General features: G+C 41.2%; 1 protein-coding gene across 1 annotated transcript in view; it reads right to left on the bottom strand.

The window, feature by feature from the left end:
- The window catches only part of CA14 (carbonic anhydrase 14), a 41,408-nt gene that overhangs the window by 5,625 nt on the left and 12,154 nt on the right, over positions 1 to 23,629 (bottom strand). The window contains exons 4-8 of the mRNA XM_072427591.1: positions 8,892 to 9,034; positions 2,681 to 2,776; positions 2,491 to 2,557; positions 1,422 to 1,579; positions 516 to 645 (exon numbers count right to left, since the gene is read on the bottom strand). Coding sequence (XP_072283692.1) covers positions 516 to 645; positions 1,422 to 1,579; positions 2,491 to 2,557; positions 2,681 to 2,776; positions 8,892 to 9,034 — 594 coding nt within the window. The remainder of the gene's footprint in view (positions 1 to 515; positions 646 to 1,421; positions 1,580 to 2,490; positions 2,558 to 2,680; positions 2,777 to 8,891; positions 9,035 to 23,629) is intronic.

Raw genomic sequence — 23,629 nt, forward strand, 5'->3', positions numbered from 1 at the left:
TGTTTTACAAAGGTTTCACATGCAAACATGTTGGCTTCTAACAAAACAAATGTCCTCCTATGGCTTGGAAGGATAAGAAGCCACCAAGCATGGTAACCAATATGGAATATGTCCTAAATGAAGCCTACAGGTATAGACAGGCCCACTTGGGTCCACATCTGGAAAATAAAGGCATCAGTCTATCCTTAAGCTTAGTGGTCCTCATCCATGTCCCTGAGATACGTTGGGGTACTTTTGGACTCTCAGCCACTGATTCACCATTATATATGACATCTAGAGAAAACATGGCACAACAAAGCTTTCATAGGCTTGGACCTCACATTACGCAAAGCCGGTGTGTGGTCAACAAACTCTCTGGAAGCCAACTACCTTGGTTGCTCCACCCATGAGCTAAGCACAATTCTAGACCTAAGATCCACCATTTGTGGACCAATATGGGCAAATTAACAAGGGCATGATGATGCTATGAAGCAAAATGACGCCATATAATAGGAAGTCCTCTTGAGGGAACATACCTTTCTCTATTACAAAGGAGGAGTACAATTTTCTCCTATTCACCAGTTGAATGTCCCGCACATTATTTTCTAGGGCTTTGGGTGGACTGTTGACTGGAGTTGAATGAAGAGCCGTTCGCAGTTCATCCATCTATAGAAAGAAGTGAAATAAAGTAAAATATAGCCTGAATAGCTCAATGGCAACTTTTGTCTACGGAACCCATATAACTAAAGTGAATGTAAATCATATTTGGGTATTTCCTTTTTTAGCTTTGCAACCATGTCCAGTTGTACGGTGCATTAGCGATGGTTGAATGGCATTTCCTGATGGTGACAACAGTGGACCATGCTTGAGAAACGTGTGATGAAATGCCCACTTAGATACCTATGTGATAGGGTGACATAGGGATTCCATGGGGTGTGATGTCCTGGTCAACATTGCCATTGGAACATCTAATGACCAATAAGAGTAGATTTCTTGTCCCTTTTTACTTTCTATGGTATCTCCAGGGCAGAACGTATGGGTAATCCCAACAGTGGTGACATGGACAACACAAAATCCGGGTGTTTCTTAACTTTTTGAAATGGAACCCTTGAAATAACTTTCAGGTCTTCAGGGAACCCCTTCTATAATTACTATATCCACTCACAGTAAATAAGTTTGGTCATTGGGATGCTAACCATGACTCTTACATTGCTGGTCATTGGGAAGAATGTCACCCCTACAGATAGCCCCCAAAATTATTGGTGTCAAAATCTGACCTGGAAGGTCCAAATTTCTCAAGCAACTCCCAGCAACCTCTGGAGGAACCCTGGTCGAGGTGTTATTAGAAGCAAAATGACCTGACAATGTGCATAGTGAGACACGTTGCATTTCCTCAAATAACACAATTTGTATGGAACTCTATGGGTGCTCCATCCTCTTACCTGAGATTGTGAGATCGCTACGGGGTTGTAGAAGACAGTCCAGGTGACACTTTGGAAGCATGGCGGTGTGGTCAGGGAACCACTGTAGCGGAAATACTGATCCAGTTTACTAGGCAGAAGCTCTTCCACGTTGAAGGATGGAATGGAAACTCTCTGGTCTGGAGAAATGATCAAAATGATGTGACCATGTATAGTCAAAAGTATGTAAACCCCTCTCGAATGTTGTTCAGGTGTCTTCAGTGAGGGGTTCTTTATATATTACAGTATGCAAGGACATTTGTGCTCTGCTAACCTCGTGGGAACCCTTTCTTGGAGACCCCTTTCCTGTTCCAGCATGACTGTGCCCTTGTGTACACAGCCAGCTTCCTGGGGACATAGTGAGACCTGTTTGGACTGGAAGAACTCAAAGGCCTCTGCAGAGCCCTGACCTCAATCTTTTTCAACACCGTTGGTATGAAATAAAGCTGAAGTTTAATCTGCTTACATTTTTCATGCCTGATTCCTGTGTTTTCCCTGCAAAATGAAACGTTTAAACTTTTCTGGTTTTATTACATAGCTTATGTTAGACCAGTGATGTCAACCTTATGCATTGATGGAAGATCATGGCGGATGGGAGGGCCGACGGGGTGCTGAACATACACCCATGATGGAGCTCCTTGAAACATCACAGCACCCTCAACCTTGATGCATGTAATGGGCTGACTCTTGGAAAGTGTTCATATCAATATCCCTAATGGATGAATATCAGTCTGGAGGGTCCTAGATGGGCATGAAGACTGATCTGGGTATCACCTACATATAATACTGGCGTCCAAGATTGAAAGAACTGAAATCTAATGAGATAAAGGGTTGGATAGTCAGGCTTGGATGATGCTGGACATCTACCTGCCAGAAGCTAAGATGAGCTCTATATGGCTTCCTTCAATGTACACTAAGCAGGATTATTAAAGATATTTAAGACTGGCAAAAATCTATCACTATCATGAGGGAAACCTGAGTGATCCAGCAAACCTGAAATGGATCTGGTCCAGGATTGAAAACAATAGCCAAACATTGTGCATCTACTTACCTGCATAGCTGACCCTCTTCAGATAGTTGATGATGTTGGCAAAGCCTGGGTTATCTCTGGGTCCGGTCTGTTAAATGGGGACACAAGATAAAAATAAGATCAATGGAAACAACATCTGTAAAACCAAAATAGCAGCACCGTGTATTGTAGAAATTCTTTGACGTATCCGATAATGACATGCATTGCTCACCGTGATCAAGATGCCCAGAACCGCCAGGCCATTCGGCTTGTCTTTGGCTTCATTAATATCAGTGAATTTGTCGGCATTGTAATGGACGATGTGTAACTGGAAATGGGAAATAAAAACAGATATAGATAAATAAAATGTATTTCTATCATAATGCATCGCCAAAGCTAGCCACTAGAAGGCGCTCTCTAATTGACACATATTTATTCAGATACCACCCGCATAGGGAGAGCATTGTTTCTAATGAGTCAGCTGACTTACAGACCTATAAAATAAGGGGGCAATTAAGCACAACCATTGTGCAGCACTGCAAAGCAGAAAAAAAAACTGTGTATGTGGTGTGTAAATAAAGCAACTTTTAAAAGTAGATGTAAACCATAACTTAATTTGGTTAACTAAAGCCCTAAGTGTGTTTTAAAGAATATACAAATATATCAAAATACTACTTTTATTTCATTTCTTACATTGCACTGTTGCTGATTTCCTTTACCCTCTTTGAAGTGCTGGAAAATGCACTCCAGTGATAGCTTCATGGTAATGGCATCTACTTTATTGGTATTATATTTTCTTTAAGCTGTAGATTTTTATTAAATGGACAATGTCAACAAAGTCCTGTAATGTAATCCCGTGTTATTGTACTGGGTGTGCACACATACATTGGATGGTGAAGGATTGCTGACTCCGCTGTCTCTGTCTGTATTGAAGTCAGTATGGGGTTGTTGGCTGCAGCCAGTAAGTGAATTTCTTACAGCTGGATGATTGGCCCCTGCAGGTTTATAATCCGCGTGGGGTTACTGAACTAGAAAACTGACCGGCGCCCACTGGGAGTGCAGATGGGTTAACCTTTAGTGCGAGCAAAACAGCTTTGCAGCTAAAATGTCAAAGCCAAAAGCTGGAGACTCCGTATAACTTCATGTCATTTTTTGTGGCTGAGAACAGCAGATAGATACTTGTTATGTATAAGGAAAGAAAGTATGAAATCAATTATAGCCGGTCCATTATTTCAGGTCTTGTTCAAACCATATATCCCCAGGACAGTGGCAGATGAGGCCAACAGTGGTCCCATGCAGAACTGACTTGGGTCCTCCACCCTCCCCACTTGCTCCAGGACTCTCCAATATCTTCCTCCTTGTGCCTGCCACAGATGTGTAAATTGCTGATTTCAGCATTAAGCAGCCTTTGTAGTCCACATTGCTATCTTATGGAGGCACCACAGTCCCCATGCATCAAGTCCCAGAATTGGCAGGGGAGAAGTACCACAAGGAGCCAATCAGTTGTTCTGCAGTGCTCCTATGAGGACATGCTGTCAGGAGCAGAGAGGGCAGGAATATTTGGTTATCTGCTGCCATTTCCATTCCAGGTCTTGTACCTTGGCCAAGGTACAAGACCTGTAAGTGTGTCATGGTGTTACTGTAAACATGTATGGGGCACAGTCTAAGACACCAGCCTCTGGATCCACCAGCACACCCAGCAAGGGGTGATGGACTTTAGGAGGTGGTGCCCAGGTTGTGGTCCCCGTACACACAGGGGCTGGTGATTGCTCACTGGCTAGGATGAATTCAGAGTTACAAGGCCCTCATTGTTTAAAGTTCTGGAGAGCATACACTTTCATCAGTGAAGCTGGGTTATACAGAAAACCAGGAATGGATTTCCTAAAAGTCATTAGCTATTAGCAAATGTTTTCAATTCTGGAACAGATCCATTCCAGGTTTGCTGGATCAACCAGCTTCACTGGTGAAAGTGTATTCTCTCCAGCTTTGGAGAACTTTATTAAATCAGGGCCCAAGAGCATAGAGCAGAATCAGTGCAGTACAGTATCAAGAATAGTCAGGACAGAGCTGGGGTCAATATTCCAAAGTGAAGTGAAATATGGGACCTGGTAACAAAGCCTGGAAGAACTCCTTCTTTAGGCAACATTGCCATAGTCAGTTCCTTATAAAGGGGAAGTCATGTGGGATAGGAAAACCATGTGACTAGTTGGTGACAGACCCCACCACCAGAGGGAGTACTGGAGCTGAACCAGCCCAGGTGGTGTTCACATGTCTGCCAGTAGATGGAGTGCGTCTGCAAATATCCTGGTCCTATGTGATAAAGGGGCAACTCTCAGGAAGTCACATAGTTCAGACCAGGAAGTAGAACAGGAATAGAATTCTTGGGCAGCGCTGCTGCTGAAGAGGAGTGCAAGGTGGGTGCCAGAAAGTTGTCAACGGGAAGAAGGTTCACCTTCCAACATAACAATGACCTAGAAAAATTGCCCACGTAATGGCTAAAGAATTAAAAGGTGAAGGTCCTTGCACTGCCTAGTTGGAGCCCAGACTTAAACTCCATTGAAAATCTGTGGAATGACTTGAAGACTGCAACCCACCAATGGTCACTCATTTTCACTGTGCTTAAATATTTCCATAAAAAAAAGTGGGCAAATATTGCAGAGTCCAGATGTGAAAAGTTGGCAGAGAAGAACCCCAATCAATCCGATGTTGTAGGAAAAGAAAATAGCAATTCCACAAAGTACCAGCAGAGGGATGGGGGTATTCTTTATCCATCTCAGTGATTCCAGGGGGATTCTTTTCTATACCCGCTGTATATCTCATTTGTATATTTAGATTTTTACCCTGGTTTCAGCTCGAATATATTTAGCCGCACATATTAAAAACAATTTCACATAAACCATCTCATATTTTAGGATTTTTGCCACTTTAACTGGACCTTATATGAAAGTTATTCTACACTGCTTTTCATAGTTTGATCGCAGGCCAAAATGAACTCTTTGCCAGGGATACCGGGATAAATGACTCCAGCAGAGAATACAGTAAAGCCTGAGCCTCATCTAATACTACAAAACATGCGGTAAGATTATAAGCCTCAAAGCAATGTAGTTAAGACATGAATATCCTCATTAGAGCTTAAAGGGCCACCAAACATAAAACAATGCATGGTTTCCAATGCAGCCAATCATGTAGGTGGAGGAGTCAGATTTTAGGTTCGTGGAGAACTCCTTTAAAAGGTCAGTCCATACTATAGTCATATCTTAGGTATGGGTGGTCATCCCCAAACTTCTTCTATGTTTGGGATATTCTAACAGACCTCCCTGCCATAATTCCTGATTACCTTTGGGTATTTAATTGGAATGGGTGTGTTCCTATTCAACTTTGTGTTTTCCAGCTCTTCCTGCTACATTCTTTTTATAATAAATGAATAATAAAATCCAGCAAGAAATAGTAGGAAACCTCTTATAATGGACATTATGCGCAAACCCAGAAAATACAACACTACAAACCACCTGAATATTTGTTCCCTGTTGACTGACCCTTCAAAAGGTAATAGTTGTCTAGTAAAACAATACATGTACAATAAATATATTCAATACTTATCTCTATTGGTGATGAAGGGTTTTAGTGCATTTTGAAAAGACCTATGTAATAGAATGAGGTGATCATTACAATTGATCTGGTAAAATCTCCATGTTGCCAAATGTGGTCAATAGGTGATATTCTGTTTGGTTATAACAGTAGTCTTAACTACTACTACTGTTAACTACTACTACTACTACTAGAAGTCTTAATAAATCTCTCTACACATACAGCTATTAGGGGAGTCAGTCTTGAAATTGTATCATTTGGTCAAAAGATCATGGACATCTGACCATGACAAGGGTGGCATCATTACAGATTCCCCTCAACAAAAGCCTTCACTCTTCTGGAAAAGCTGTAAACAGGATTTTGTCAGTGGAAATGTGTGCCTATTTGTGGGGTCTGGTACTAAAGTAGGATGAACAGATGTCTCTTTGACTTTTGCTTCAATATATCCCAAAGGAATGCAGTTGGGTTGAGGTTGGGGCTCCATGCAAACCACTTGAGTTTCTCCACATCAAACTTGTCCAACCATAGATCAGGCTTTGTGTAGAGAGACACAGTCATTCTGAAACAGAAAAGGGCTACCACAAGCCTTAAATTGCCTAAGACAGTGTTTCCCAACCTTTCTAACATGGGGGAACCCTTGAAATAACCTTCAGGTCTTCAAGGAACCCTCCTATAATTACTATACCCACAGCTCACAGTACATGAGCTTGGTGATCATTGAGAAGAATGTCACCCTCACCCTTACAGATAGCCAAAAAGATCATTGGTGTCACTCTGACCTGAGAAAAACAATTTGCTCATGGCTCACGGAAATCCTTACAACCTCTAGAGGAACACTTGAGTTCCATGAAACCACGGTTGAGAAACATTGCTTTCTATGCTGTATCAAGTCAACTTTACTGGAAACTGACCTTGAACTGAACTCTATCATTTTGGTTACATAGTAGGTATGATTTTCAGGTGTCCACAAACTTTTTACCATAGTATATCTTGGAAAATTTCAGACTTTTGAGGTGCATTGTTCTATTGAAAATATAATGTAAGAGTTTGAAAATACAGCACAGGAATAACCTTCCGGGTCAAGCTTTTTTGTTTCATTCTGGTTTAGAACCGAGCTAGGAAAAGATGTTTCATGATCTGTAATGACTTGTTCCTTTTTTATCAGCTTCTGTTCTAATTATCACTGGTTTGAATAGGAGAGGTCTATTTCAAAGGATTTTAAAACCAAAACCTAGGTCAACAAACTGGACCAAATATGTTGGTGAACTCTTGGTGCTACCCTTGATAGTTCAAGTCCCAGCAAAGTCAGTGTATAAACACTGTATACACATTACTTATCGCCCTCAAGAGTTTTCTTAGTCATCAATTAACAAAGATCTCCTTGTAAGTATACCAACAATATGAATGTATCAGAAGCAAAACATGGATCAATGTGGAGTTGGAGAAGACCTAGGTGTCTAGGTTGGTAGAGCAACCCCACCACATTGGAAAGGTCTGTGTGTACTACAATAGCACCTAAAGGAAAGTGCTAGAGCTACAAAATTGGATGGATTATTTAACTTAATTTTTTCCCTTTACCTCTGGACATTTGTGTCCAAATTTGGTAAGAAGGGGGTTAAGGGTATTTTGAGATAACTCAACAAACCAGGAATCATTAGGCCGTGTTCTTGTTTATTTTATTGTATGGTACAGTTAATATGTAGCTTGGCATACAAAGCACACAGCACGCTGCCTGCAAGGAAGAATTCCAGCTGTAGTATTTACTAAAATAAATACAAGATACAAGGGGTGGGCGTCATCACCCAATTATGACTAGAATAGCACGATGTCTAAATATGGCCCTGACCATGGACATTGATGTCGTGTTTATAAACCTGACAATTTGCCTATTTCCAGAGGAATGGTATCTGGGTTGTACTGACGCTACAACACAAAACCCCAGAGAGACCGTGAGCTGTACTTGTAATAAATGCTGACAAGGGGACCTTGAGAAATGAACTGCTAGATAAACATGGATCATGGAGATCTGAGTACCATGTATGATGGTGAATAGAGTGGTACACTAAGAACTGAATTTGTTCTTTGTATCTCAATTTAGCATTTCTGTCTATAAGATTGTGGCAGAGATATTGCCAGATTTTCTCAGACGGGAAAGGAGAACATCTTTTTCGTACAAATTGTGTAGGAAAAGGATATAACCTGTCATATCCTCAAGTAACACTTTATTGAGGATTTTTTACCCCCCAATATTATTGTATATACCCGCATTACTTTTAAGGTATATTGGGCTTTCAAAATAATAAATGCAAAATTTTTGAGGTCGTATGAAAGATTTAGTGAGTGTTTTAATCATTCAGATAAAAAAGGGAACGCAGGTAAGTCATTTGATTCCAAAAGAAGGAAAGTTCCTTAAAATTTGGAGAAGTTGGGAACTCTGATATTGGAGGCAAACTGTTGGATAGTGTTTCCTATTGCTGGGGACTGCATGAATATTCATGGGGTCAGGCTAGTCAAAAGAAAAGAACTGTTGGACAGCCTGACCATCGTTTTTTTGCTCTAACAACTCTATTGGTGGGATCTCTGAGCTGAGTTTCTGGGTTTGCATAACTTTTGTGCCTATGAAACTCCCATTAGCCTTGCTAATTTTTTTTTAAATTTTTTTGTATTATGAAGGAGGAACTGTAACACATAAAAGTGAGGAACACCAGAACTACCAGGAGGACCACAACAGATCCAGGATTCATGATTTCTCACAACTACAGACTACGGGACCCTGACCTAGAAAAAATTCTATAGCTGAAATATATATTTTATTGGAACTTTCTTCCAATGGGTTTAAGCAAGCAAGTTCTCACCTCTGCTGGGTATTCTTCATCATCGATGTAGTGCTCAGAACCTCCTGGGTGTTCCTTGCTCCCCCAGTGCAAATGGAGCTGTACGGCGGTGTAATTGTTCGAAAGGCCATGGATCTTCATTGAAGACGGCAGGGAGAGCTGAACTGAAAAATTAAAAGAGGACAATTAATTTTTCAGATACACCTTGGCATCCCGATAAACAAATCCTATAAAGTTTACAGGCCCTAAAACAATATGGCCAAAGAATGAAATACTTTGTATCTGAAGCAGCCAGCCTGATCCATTTTTAGTCTTTAGTAGAGGAATTCGTGGAGAGGTTATTAATTTTTTTTCCAGTCTGGTGCCAATTATTTTCTTTTCCATAGGGAAAGGGGGTTGCAATGCATGTAAACCAGTACTCCAATAATGTGATTGGGAACGGCTGATTTCAACCATCTCTTGTAATTATTAAAATATCTGTGGAATGTTGGTGTTCAGTGCTGGGAACTTGGTCATTCTTGGACCAGACATAAACACAAATGTTCCCCACCACCATTTGACCTTTAGTCCACCCCTTACAACTAACTCATTTCTCACCCATAGTCCTAACTTGTAAACTTTCTCCAACACTAATTTCCTAATTCAACTTAATCCAAAATTTTATCCAAACCTAACTATGACCTTCACGTAGATCTAAATCCTAAGTTGACAACATAGCAGATACCTCACATTTTGATCATAATAATATAATAATAATTCCTTTTTCAAACTTTCTGAACAACTCCTCTCTGTTTGATCCAGTTCCTATCTACCTGTACTTTCTTCATCATTGGTTCAACATCATTGCTCTGACCTGACATGACAGACCATGCCTTTGTATTGTCCACCACCTGTCACCTCAATCAGGCAAATATGTGACGAGTTGACAACACAAGAGCACAAATGGGAAACAGTTGACACCCAATAACTGATGTCTAAACAAGGTTGTTATATGTGACATGGTTGGATCTGGTTGGGTCATTTCTTAGTTTATATGGGATGTGGATTGGTCTAGATTTTTGGTAACACTTAATCTCATCCTTTCCCATAACCAAAACCTTCAACTAATTCCTAAGCTCTGCCTTATTAACATGAAGGAACCCCTAAAAGAATTTTCATGTCTTTAGGGAACCCCTGCTAAAATTACTGTATCCGCAGCTCATAGCATGGTGGTCATTTTCCAAAGGTGTTCAGTAAGGTTAAGGATGGGGCTTAATGTTGGCCACGCCAAACTGGTCAAACCATGTCCTTATAGATCAGACTTTGTGTAGAAAGACAAATTCATGCTGAAACAGAAAAGGGGTCTTCACTAAATTGCTACCACAAGGCTGAAATAACTTTCATGTCCTCAAGGAACCACTGCTATAATTACTATATACACAGCTCATGGAACATTAGCTTGGTGATCAGTGGAAAAAATGCCTCTTACATTTCTGGCCATTGGAAATAATGTCACATTTACAGATAACCAAAAATCACTGGAATCAATTTGGACTGACCAGAGAGGTCCAAATTGCTCATTGCTCCTAGCAATCTCTGCAGGAACTCTAGGATCCACAAAACCTCGGTTGAGGAACACTGCCCCAAGCATATCCTCTCCCATATAGTACAACTGCACAATTTTTGTTCATTCTGGATAGAGTAGAAAGTGAAAACCTTTTGCAGGTTTTATTCATTGTGTGGGTTGATTATTAGGAGGTCTTTTTGGAGATTTGGGAAGAGTCTCACTTCCTGTTCTGTAGAACATCTTCCATACAGATAAAAGATTGAAGAAGATGAAGAAGACTTTCCAACCCCTACCCACTCTTTCTAAAATCTGAAGTTAAGCAAACCCTTTCACTCAATACTTGTCACTCCCAAAAATATTGGGCTACCTTTTCCTAAGCTTCTAGTACCTACACCTGAATCAAGAAGCTTTAAGATATCTCTGCTAAAACTACCCAATACAGGCAAATGCCCTCTATGTATGTACGAGTCTCTGTATGGAGTCTCTTTCATTTCTGGTGCTGAAATCCAGGAAAAGGGAGAAACTTGCATTTCCAGCCTCATTTTACTGACCCCACCAGGGTTTATTTGTGGTATTCTAGTAGGCCAGACTGGATTAAGAATGAAGCATAGAATTGTCTGGAAACCTCTTCCTACGTGCATGATGTATTCTCAGCAAGCCAAGTCCCTGTATTATTAGTTTTAATTATTACAACGCTCTGGAGGGAACAGCAGAGAAGATGTGTTTAGATAATGTGACTAGTTATGGAGTAACCCTTTTATATCATCATAGCCTTGTCCAGTTTTCACCACATACATGAAGGCTTCCATAGCTGGTGCCCCATCTTAGCAATGCAGTCTTGTTAAAGGGACCCGTAGGGCAGAAGGCTTCTTGGTTTGGCCAAACCATCATCCACCCTCTGCATGTAATAAATTGACCAAATATCACATGACATACATTGCGGTTTGACGGGCTATGCTTGGAGACAGCAGTGGCCATGGATAACAGTGGTCCCCTGTGCAGAACTGAATAGGGGCCATTGTTGTATAATGTGACAGGAATTTATTTATCTAGACTTATACATAGTGACCAACAGGTTCCTTTATAATTCTATTTAACTATCTTTCCTAATTCCAATGTTTTTGTTATCTAAACCCGAAAGCTGCCCTTTGCTAGGTTAATGTGGACACAAAACCCTTCTTGTTCCTTTCTCATTTTTCTTGCAAGAATTCAAAAATATAAAAAGGAGGCAAGAAGCCTATTGGAGGTTTGCTTTAGATTCTTTTGAACTATTCATTTCTGAGCCAAAGCAAACTTTTTGTGCTTGGGACCAATAACAGAGAAAAGGGAAACCTGAATTTACTAGAAATTGTTAAAAAGAAAAGAGTGCTTGGACCTACAGCAGTCCATATAGTAATGCTTCCATCAAACCTGTCAATGTCTGTGTTAATGGTACATAAATTTACACATTCTGGTATTTATTGTACAGTGTTACATGATATGTTGGTGCTATATAAACAAAATCTAATATTAGCGGTAATCTCATCTCTTTCTTTGCATTGAGTTTTTTTACCTGGATGATATTTAGTTTGCTAATGTAAATGATCAAGTATCATGCTCAACCTTTACCATCTGCAGCCCATCATTGCTCTTGACTGGCAAAAAACCATGCCTGCCTGTTACGTGTTGGCATGGTAGCTTGTAGTCTCTACCAGGGGTAAATGTGACAGCGTGCAGGGCCATACATAGGGAGGTGCAAAGTTTGCCACTGCAGGAGGTCCTCGTACCCTCCTTTAGCCAACAGGGACACCCATAAGGTCCCCAAATCAGTTGGGAGGGGTAGTTCTGCATGGGGGCCCACTGGCAGCATGATAACGTAGAAGCCTAATTCAAAGGCAAATGTCTACCCATACCAAGAGGGGCCTAAACAAGGACACCCATAGCAGGACCACCACTCCTGCAGTAACCTAGTACCACCAATTAGAATTCACTATGCTAAAGACAGACCAATACAAAATGCATTCTGAAAGGTTACTATTGGCTACTCTAGGGGTTAAGGATAACATCATACTGATTATCATATTTTGATGGTAACTGGCCAATGAGGGGATTGCAAAGTGAGCACTCAACACATTTTAGATGGGAGGAGTCTGCAGGACCAGTGGTGGACACAGCCAACAGTGGTCCCCTGTTCAGAACTGATTTGTGGCTCCTATGGGGCCCTCTGTTGGCTGTGGAAGGTTCGAAGACCTTGTTCAGTGGCACAATTTGCTCCTTATGTCTCCCACTTTTGGGAAAAAAAGCCTTTATGGCCCAAAGCAGAATCACTTGCAATTGCATTATCAACCCATAAAGCCTTCTTGGTACATGTCTACTGAACCTTAGGATGATGTATGATTCTGCTGCTGAGGACACACCAATGGCATAATCACCAAAAAAAGAGAATTGTTCTCTCATTGGCCCTGCAAAATGAGTTCACCGGTACAGCCAACAGGGGCGTGACTCCATAAAATGTCTGCAGTGTGTATGAGGTTGTGACCAATGGCACGATCACTGATCTGACATGGAACCTAAGCTGATGTCACATTTGCAATCCAGTCATTGGTGCCTTGAATATCCACCTTGTATGGGGAACCCTGCAGAAAAAAGAAACACCTACCTGCTGCATGTGCCAGTACTTCACTAGGTAAATAGGTGGCTTACTGGTGGGTGATGGAGCATCACCTTGGTTGACCCTGGTGAGTTAGTGCCAGCAACAGGATTCCAAGTGTGACAAGCCTTTTATGGTAAATAAGGCCCTTGGTGTTGTTTCAGGGTCTGACTTGTCTATCAGGGAATAGTTATGGAGGGATACTTTGCTGGCCTAGCCCAGCCAGCTACGTGTGTGACACCTGAGGTGCAGGTGATTGTTCACTTTCTTACCCCCTAGTTCCCAATTTGCCATGAAAATGTGATAGAACTTTGCAGCTACTGTTCTTTAAAGGCTTTCGTTCCTCCATGTTCATTCTCTGGACCTTAAATGACCCCTTTCTAAGAGGCCCCTGGCAACCTTTATTGCCCCTCTCTTGTCAAAGGACACCCATTGCCTTCTTTCAATTCTTTCCACATCACCGGCTTCTGTCACAATTCTTTCTCCTCCTCTCTCATCAGGCTTTTCACAGCATTACAACTCTGTTCTATTTAGTCATTCTATGCCACAGTGTCACCCCCACCACCTCCACATTCCACCCTACTCTTCAATTCAGCCATTCAGTATTGCCATGTTACCCCCCTATACACATAAACTAACCCGCCCCTTGATGTTCCTTTTTCTTTGCGGTCCCCATGGCAGCATCTCCAGACTGAGCTTCTTGTCTGTCCTGCCAGCAGATCTTTCATTCTTGTTGCTGGAGCCAAGAGCAAACAATGTCATTGGCTTTTTCTACTTTGGCAGATCATCCCTCAGATGGGTTCTGATAACTTTGTTGTGACCCCTTCCCACCCGGAAAAAAGGGAAGCAAATAAGGCAAAATGAAAATTAACATTATAAAGTTAACAATTTTTTACCAGCCAGGTGACAAACCAAGTCAACAAGCTTTGGGTAGCTTTGCAGTGGTTTAGAAGACTTCAGAAGTGAACCAAACTGCAAAACATGCCTAAAGGGTGTAGACGTGGGCTTTAGTTACCTCTTTTGTGCCCCTCTCTGTTTTCTTTCAACTCTGTTACTGGGACTTGATTTTCCCAACCTCCATTCCCCATAGCCTAACCATTCCCAACCAGGAATCAGAGTTTCTCCAATGTTCCTCCAGAGGTTGGTAGGGGCTCCTGAGCTGTGGCTTTTCATGTGATGGGGCCTGCATGTTTCCTGGTTCAATGTCCCTTGGCAGAGCCAATGATACGGATTATGCATGTCTGTAAGAATGCCTTCTTCCCACTAACCACCAGTTCTAGGATCTTCTTTCCAATGACCACCAATGAAATGTGCCTGCTCCCCACTGACCACCAAAGTAAGGAATCTTCTTCCCACTGGCCACCAATGTATAGAGAAACTGACCACCAGTGTTAGAAGTCTTCTTCCCACTGACCACCAATGTAAGGAGCCTTCTTCCCACTGACCACCAATGTAAGGATCCTTCTTCCCACTGACCACCGATGTCGGGAACCTTCTTCCCATTGACCACCAGTGTAAGGAGCCTTCTTACCACTGACCACCAATATAAGGGGCCTTCTTCCCACTGAACACCAGCGTATGGAGCCTTCTTCCCAATGACCACCAGTTTAAAGAGCCTTCTTCCCACTGTCCACCGATGTAAGGAGCCTTCTTTCCACTGACCACCAATGTAGGGAACCTTCTTCCCATTGACCACCAGTGTAAGGAGCCTTCTTACCACTGACCACCAATATAAGGAGCCTTCTTCCCACTGACCACCAGTGTAAGTAGCCTTCTTCCCACTGACCGCCAGTTTAAAGAGCCTTCTTCCCACTGTCCATCAATGTAAGGAGACTTCATCCCACTGATCACTAGTTCAAGGAGCTTTCTTCCTAATGACCTCCAATCAATTAATTTTTGTGGAGGTTCCCCAGGACCTGAAAATTATTTCAAGGGTTCCTTTGGGGTAAATAGTTGAGAAAACTGCCCCAGCCAATCATACCACTGCAGTGCCTGGTAAAGGAACCGTCATTAGGACACCATATGCCACCTCTAATGGCAGCTGGTGGAGCTTGAAGTCAGGGAAAGCCTGTAGAAAAAAAATAGATAAACTGGGACTGAGTAGGTTCATGGAACACCTCCTCCTAAGGTCTAAGGTTTATTGGTTGACTAGGGGCCATGTCTTTATGGAAGAATAAAAGAGAGGTCAACTCTTCCCTAAAGCATTTTTTGCTGGAGACCTGGTCCATCCCTTAAGACCAGGAACGTCATGAGACCCAAATGGTGCCACCACTTAAGGTTCAACCTTTCCAAGGCATTAGATTACATGGTCCAGCTAGAACCAAGAACACTTTCCAAGCTTGCTGGTTCCTTCAGTGAACTTTACAAGACTAGCTGCAAGTGTATTTGTTTGCAAAATTGCTAAAACAGCAGGTTTTGTAGGTATATTATTAGCTTCCAATGACTTTCAATTCCCCTTAATTCCTTCTATTTTGCCTCTTTAAGACTGCTTAGTTAAATATTGTGGTTCAGCATAGAGGAGCATGACCCTGCAGGCTTATCACATTCCATGGCTCATCCTCTGTTCGCTGGTTTAAAGGCATAGAAGAGTTCACTACCGTTCAGATAAACAGAATAAAGAACCGGCAATCCTATTTTGTTAGGCAAAATGACTATGGTGCCCATAATGGTCACTAATCTGTACATAGGAAGGGACTTTAGCTTTGATTACAGCACACATTTACCATGCTCATGCAATGTTACATCATTTATTTCCCTCCAGAGCTTCATTTTATTTTTCTCCAAAATCTTGTATTGATGACCGGAGAGTCGGATGGCTCTGTACATCCCAAAGGCTCTCAATGGGGTTCAAGTCCAGACTCTATGGTGGACAAACCATGTATGCTAATAATATCTCCCTGAACCACGCTGACCTCCTATTTTGGGTATGAAACATTGCTGAACCTTGACCTGACCAATTGTAGGCAACCATGATGATAACATTTCCTCCATAGGCACCCCAGAATAAAATGCTGCCCCTACAAGCACCTCTGATCATAATACATGCACCCCAAAACATAACACTGCCCACCACAGGGGCACCCCAGATCAGAACACTTCCCCCACAAGGCAACCCAAAACATAACACTTCCTCCACAGGCACCCAAAATCATAATTCTGCTACCAGAAGGTAGCCTAGATCAGAGGTCCCCAACCCCTGGCTGCCTGACAGGTGGGCCGCGACTATGGCTGGTGCACCCCCCAGTCAGGAGAAGGACCCGGGGGCACCTGCCAGAGCTGCGGACCATGTCTCCATACGGATTGTAGGCTCAGGGTGGTGGGCAGGTTGTGTCCCTGGTCACAACCCACTCACTCTCCCATCGCAGGCTCTATGACATAATGCCATCGCTGGCATTATGACGTCACTCTGGGGGTAGTTTCTTCCCCTTTGTGTGACACCTGTCTCCCCGCACATGCGCGATCCGGAGTCTGTGCATTTAGTTATCCGCGAGCTGCAAAAGGTTGGGGACCACTGGCCTAAATCATAGCACTGGCCCCTCTGACACCTTGGATCATAACTCTGCTCATATAGACACCCCAGATCATAACACTGCCCCCACAGGCACCTCAGATCAATACACTGCCCCCCACAGACACCCCAGATAATAACACTGCCACCACAAGAAGCCCCAGATCATACCACTGCCCCCACAGGCACCTCAGATCATTAAACTGCCCCACAGGCACCTCAGATCATTACACTGCCCCCCACAGATACCCCAGGTAATAACACTGCCACCACAGGAAGCCCCAGATCATACCACTGCCCCCACAGGCACCTCAGATCATTACACTGCCCCCCACAGATACCCCAGATAATACCACTGCCACCACAGGAAGCCCAAGATCATACTATTGCCCCCACAGGCACTTCAGATCATAACACTGCCCCCACAGAAAGCCCTAGGTAATAACACTGCCCCACACAGGCACCCCCAGATTCTGAGTTTGCAATGAACATATTTAGCCAACTTCAAAGAATGTTAGCCGAGCCTGTAGCGCACCAAACCTGGGTACAGTTACCCATCACTATTCTTTTTTAGGATTACAGCACTAGACATTAGCTTGGTTGGAAAACATCCCCCACCATTCCATCTCAATTTTAATAACAAAGTAATAATTCTGTAAATCTTAAAAAAACATTTCCATATTTTTCCGGTTTTATTAAAACGTTCTTGTATAAACAGCGTAATGTTTGCACATAATGCCCTTTCTTTCCCTGGACATAGGCCATACAATAAATTATGAAAAAAGATAGCAGCTTTGTTTCTTTTTATTTCCTACTGAAGTCATTTATGAACAAGTCTTACTAAACAGGCCCAGGAAATACTCAGGCAAACGTCAGAATGGATAATGTATGATGTCTGACATTGTTTAGACTTCTGAAAGTAACCTGCGATAACTGTAATTACATACATAAATACTGTAATCTGTTGGCCCTTCAAAGTGCATCAAAAAACTAAATACCATGGACCCCCTACTCAAGATGTCCAGATACAGAGATCCACCCAATGCGGCCTAACCCCCCTCCAAACCATGCTGGGAGTTGCAAACAAAATTTATAGTATTTCCTGCAAGCAAGAGGCAGAGCTTTATAAAGTAGGGGTGTGGATTCTAATAGTTAAGGAGGGGCTTCCGTCATCAGAGCCAAGGACTGGCCCACCCCTGAATACCAGAAGCACCACCCCCTGCATCCCTCCCAATTTTGGGTGAAAAGGAAATGACATCACTGTTGTTTACAACTACCAGCATGGATTGGAGAAGCGCTAGGCCGCAGTGGGCCGATATCTATATATAGAAATACTAGAATGGGTCAAATTTAGAATTTTTAGATGTATTTGTGGGGAAAACAAAAAACTGTTTTAATGAGCACAGGTATCCTTTACCAGAGCAATTATCTGTACCAGTTGAGCCCTGTTAAGGTGTAAGATTAATAAGTAGAAAAATAGTCCCCTAAACACTATCTTTGCTCCTCCAATGACCTACTACTGACTTCCTCACTCATAACCTCATCACACGCACGGCTCTAAGACTTTTCTAGAGGTGCCCCAACTCTCTGGAATGGTCTTCCTCCTCCTATTTGGCTTGCTCCTACTTCCTGCTCATTAAAAAAAAGCACTTGCCCCTTCTTGATTTCTCTATTTCTTGACCCTATGACTTTTTGATTGCCTGATCTGCCTATTAGATTATATATTCAGTTATATTCAGTTATGTATGGTATTCCAGATTGCAATAAAACCGGGGTTAATTAGATTTGGTGATTATGTCCTGATGTTGTGATTGTAAAATAATTTGCTTAAATGAGTCGGTATAGAGATATTTATTTGTACCGTTTCATTTGTAATGCAACTTATTTCACCTGACATTTTGTTTTAATGTTTTAATGCTTTAATTTTTGTCTTAATCTTTTCAAATGCTATTTATATGCGTTTATTTGAATCTTTTGGTGTCCATGTTTTTGAATATGTTTGTACCGATGTACCTTTTTTATCCCTTACCCCAATACCCACCCTCTTTGTTTTTGAAAACCATAAATAAAGAATTTTTCTTAAAAAAGCTCTCAAAACAATCTTTTTAAACTCACTTCCCCTTCTTCTTTTGTCTCTTAAAACTTCCCACCATTCCTCTCCTATTGTGTGATACTTCCCCCACCTCCTAGATTGTAAGCTCTTTGGGGCAGGGTCCTCTCCTCCTCCTGTGTCACTGTCTGTCATTTGCAACCCCTATTTAATGTACATATGTTGTTAATAAATGTAATATGTTGGCGCTATAAAAATCCTATTCATTAATATTATTATTATTATTATTATAATAATAATAATACAAATAAATAAAATAATAATTTTTTTGGTACATCAGTAAACACTTTTTCATACTTGATGTTTCTCTAATAATTCAAGGTAAATAATTTTGGTAATATAAACAAAACAAAAAGGGAAAAAAGGAAAAGAAATGGGAGAAAAAGATAAAGGGAAAGGTAAAAGAAGAAAAAAGAAATAAGGTAAAAAGCAAAGGGGAAAAAAAGAGAAATAGAAAAGAAAAAGGGAAGTAAAAAGAAAGGGGAAAGGGAAAGGAAAGCAGGAAAGGTAGATGGGAGGTACAAGAAAAAGAATGGAAAGAAACAGAAAAGGACATTGCAGAAGGAAAGGGAGAAATAGTAGGGAAGGGTAGGAGAGAATGATGGGGAAAGAAAAGGACAAAGAAAATAAACAATAGAAAAAAAAGAAAGAAAAGAAAAAGGGAAAAAGGAAGGAAAAAGGGAACTCCAGCTCTGATGAAGAATGGGACCTCATCCTCCATGGGCTCATGGGCTCCCGAAACTTAAAGCTCCTGGCTGCAGCTGATACTTTTCAAGGAAAGCTATCTTTGGAGTGTAAAGCCGCATACACACGTGCAATTCTTGTCGTTGGACAGGATCTTTGCATACAGCACCGTTCTGCTCTATGGAGAGGGGAAGAGCGATGGAGCGGCACCCTGCTGCGCGCTTTCCCCCTTTTCTTGCATTAGGTTCACTCATCGTCACCGTCGCCAGGAGGGATCCACTGACGATAAACGATGGGGGCTGTACACACGCCAGATTCCACGCCAGAGAGAAAAATTTGACGTGTGTAGGTAGCTTAAGAAGACAGGAAGCTTCTGTAAAGAGGCTGAAATCAAACAATGGAACTGAGATTGATTGATGAATAAAACGTGAAAACCAGCAATTGTTTTTGAGACACAATGCAATTTACAAACCAGTTATCCCTTTGTAAACAAGATGAAACTCTGATTATATACAAGGCAAAACAAACCATTCCATTAGCATTGTGTATTTTTAAATTTTACAATAAACTCCATATAGAGGGGGCATTGTTTTAATTGTTTGAGGTGTTCAGGGCTGACAATGCCCCTTGTGCAATCCATGGTAATCCTCTTTGTGTTCAGCAGACATACAATTGGATCTCTAATTAGTCCAAGAGAGGCTGCTAACAATTTTGGTTAAGTACACACGTGCAATAATTATCGTTGGAAATAAATGACTAACGATCGATTGTTTAATTGTCAACTAAAAACGTGAACAACGACGCCGATGAACGAAGAATGTCGCTTGAAACAAACGACCATCCCGGCAGATCTGATTGGACGATGATCGTTCGCTATCTATTGTGAGTACGGTCGTTCAGTGATCGTGGATTGATCTGTGATACACTTTCTCCTCTACACGTCATTTCCTGCATCGTTCAAACTATCGTATCTAGCATGTACATTATTGGTGGATTATATTCGAACGATCGTATCGTTACAGCATGTACAGAATTGTGCACAATATGATTGTTCAAAATAATCCATTGATCGGTCGTTAATCGTTCATTTTCTAACGACAATTATTGCACGTGTGTACATAGCCTTAAATGGGAAATTGATGGCAAATAAGGATATTGTTAAATGGACTTTATAGGTTTTTTTTTAGTGTTAAGACAAAAATAGAATTGACTAATCCTGTACTACATAGGCAGTAATGAAAATTGTCCCATGTGCACTATGCCTGGCAATGCCTGTGAATGCTCATGCTATATAAATGGATCAATTCATGTGTTCAATGAAAAAAAGAATTACGCTATGTGAAGGCGGTTTTTCTTCATTTCTTTGAGCTGTTCTGTTGACCCGTCCTGAAAGGTTTATTGTCCTATATTACAATCGGAGAGAACTGGGGAGTATCAGAGCTGCATTCCCTAATTAAGTCCTACATTCTCTTTGTAATAAAAAGGATGGAGTGAAGGTGAAAGTCTTCTCCAGCTGGCTGAAACACATTAGTTTAAGGGAGCACAAGGATTTCTAAGACAAGGATTGGAAATTAAATGAATAAAGCTAATGATTGAGGTCCTATCCTAATCTGTGCAACACATTTCCATGCATTTATACACAACATGCAACATTGCATTATTATACACTGCAGTGTGTCGGGATGTCATTTACAATGAATGGCACCTCGAGATGTGTTACATGGAGCTGTGACCAGCCTGAATAATAATTAATACTTTTTCAGACTGTTTTTCACTTGCTTTGCACTTTTTATAATTACTGTGTTTTGGCTAACAATTAACCTTTTTATTATATAGGAGATTTTTTTTTTTGTTGTATGTTTTAATCTATACTCTCTGTATCAGAATTATTTTATCATTTCTGTTTATGATACATTTTGGATACACAGAAATTTAGCAAAATTTGAAGACAAAATTTGCAATTAAAGTAGATCTGATATGGATAATATTGGTGTGTTGTGTAGTATTGTGTATCATACAAAAACTGCATGTTTTTTTTAACTTTTTTTATATCCTTTGTTGCATCTTAATACCACTGATGACTTCTTATCATCCTCTTCCATGTCTATATGAACTCCAGTGCTGGCTACAAATCATTGGTCTGTACTGATAATAATGGAGTCCATACCAGTAACATAAAGCCCCAATAGATTTTTTTCATTAATAGGACTTACAGCAGATCAGATTGCGTGACCTGTATCATGCTACAGTGCATGAACCTCTTGACTAAGCACTGCAGTGTGAAACGTGTCGAAGTGGTTGGTGATGTAACTGCATTTACAAAATAGTTTCTTTATCATTTTGCTGCTATTGCAGACTCCGTGGCATTTTACTATAAATGAGGTGATACTGTAAAGTAGTGCTAAGTACACACTACTGGCACCTGAAACAATTGTCCAATAAAGTTTAGGAACAATGGCTGAAACAATTGGCTGAGTTAATTGACACTTGTACACAGTCTAAATCTTCCATTCCCATCAAATGTTCAATGGAATCCCAATGCTTCTCCAGAAATTGCTAAGAGTTCCTCAAACTGGTTGATTGACCTTTCATTTGATGATGTGACCACCAACATTTGGCAAAGCCAGCTAATGATGTTTAGGTGTTATTCTAGCCATCACCGTAAGGGGGCATTTTTTCCACTAATTTATTAGGCTTTTATTTCCCACTGACCTCCCAAATATAGGATTTAGTATTGGATGCCGAGGACCCTAAAATTATTATAAGGAATTTAGAAGGGCTGCTTTAGCATGTGCATGGCTCCAACTCTGTACATCTGTAAGTTAGGCCAGTTCCCGTAGTGGAAAAGTTATCATTTATCAAACCTAAGCAATGTGTCAGCACAACTCTAGTTATCTTTTTCGGGGGATGGTATGCCAGCATGGGGGCACAACTGGGAGTTGTCCATGTACAGCGTAAAGGATGCTAACAAGGACCTTCATGTCAAGATAATTCACTGAAATTTAAAAGCATTGAAAACAAAAGAACCCCCAGATCCTTTTCCATTCCCGACTCCCTCAAATGTATTCCCCCTAGACAGCATGAAGCATGCATGTTGTTAGCCCCCAAGTGCATACCCTTACGTTTATCTAAATTAAATGGCCTTTGGATATCATATCTAAGGTTTCCTCATGCCAAGGGTGGACCTAGTTTGTGCCCACCTAACTCACTTCTGTCATGTCCGGATAAAGTGGAGGGAGGATCAAATTAAAGTTATCAGGGAATAGAGTAGGAAAGTAGGGAAGAGCCAACATATTATTCACTGGTTGACCTTGGCACTAATGGTGGGAATAAAATATAATTTGGCACATGAAATTAATCACTATTTTGGAATATGTGATAGAATTAAAATATTAATTTTCTGTTATAGTGGAGCTGAAGTTGTCTTCACCATGAAATAGTGATATCACCATGCATGTACTTCAATATCATAAACTATGCCATGAACTATTGGGGAATTGGGATTGTCCGTGCCAATCTGACCTCCAACTGAAGTCCATTATCTGCCCAATGCTTTTGGGTCTCTATGCCAAATATCCACACAGGTTAGAGCCTGGCAATCCAGGTCATGAGCTTAATGGAAACCATTCTTGATTAAGAATGACAGGAGGCCAAAGGTCACATCCTTCATCAGTTTTGGTACACCGAGCCAGCTGGTTTGGGGCACGACCTTCACACAAATCCAAACATAGCCTTAGACAGAAAGGGCATTCATTCTCCTGGTAACATGCCACAGTGTTCCCATGCTAGAAAAGCATTTGGTGTCAGAAAAAGCCCAAGAGAAAACAAGGACAGGTGTCAAATTTAGCACAAAGTTAAAACCATTGAATTCTTTTGATTTAAAACTAAAAAAAGCTACCAAAATATGTTGATTACAAACAATTCAACTGACTAATGTTCCTTGGCAGAAGTAATGGGCGATGGTAATATAAGTGCCATCTTGGCTATACACCAGATGAACCCATCACTTTGCTTCATATTGGCAGAAATCTACAGGTTGTAGAATTAATTGGACAGCTTGGGCATGCCAAATATTTTTGATGCAACACAACATGCTGATATGTGTGCTGACAACTGTGTGGCCATGTTCAAATGTCACTTGATTCCATTACAGGTTCCTCGCCAAGGTTCATGGAACATATTTCATAAAGGGTTCAGATAAAAATGGATTAATGTCAACACTACCATTTCGATACTGCAGAGATGGGTCACAGGGATGGTTTGATCTGAAGCTTTTAGTAAT

The sequence above is a fragment of the Pyxicephalus adspersus genome, chromosome 12 (assembly GCF_032062135.1).
Source record: "Pyxicephalus adspersus chromosome 12, UCB_Pads_2.0, whole genome shotgun sequence".
Classification (NCBI taxonomy): domain Eukaryota; kingdom Metazoa; phylum Chordata; class Amphibia; order Anura; family Pyxicephalidae; genus Pyxicephalus; species Pyxicephalus adspersus.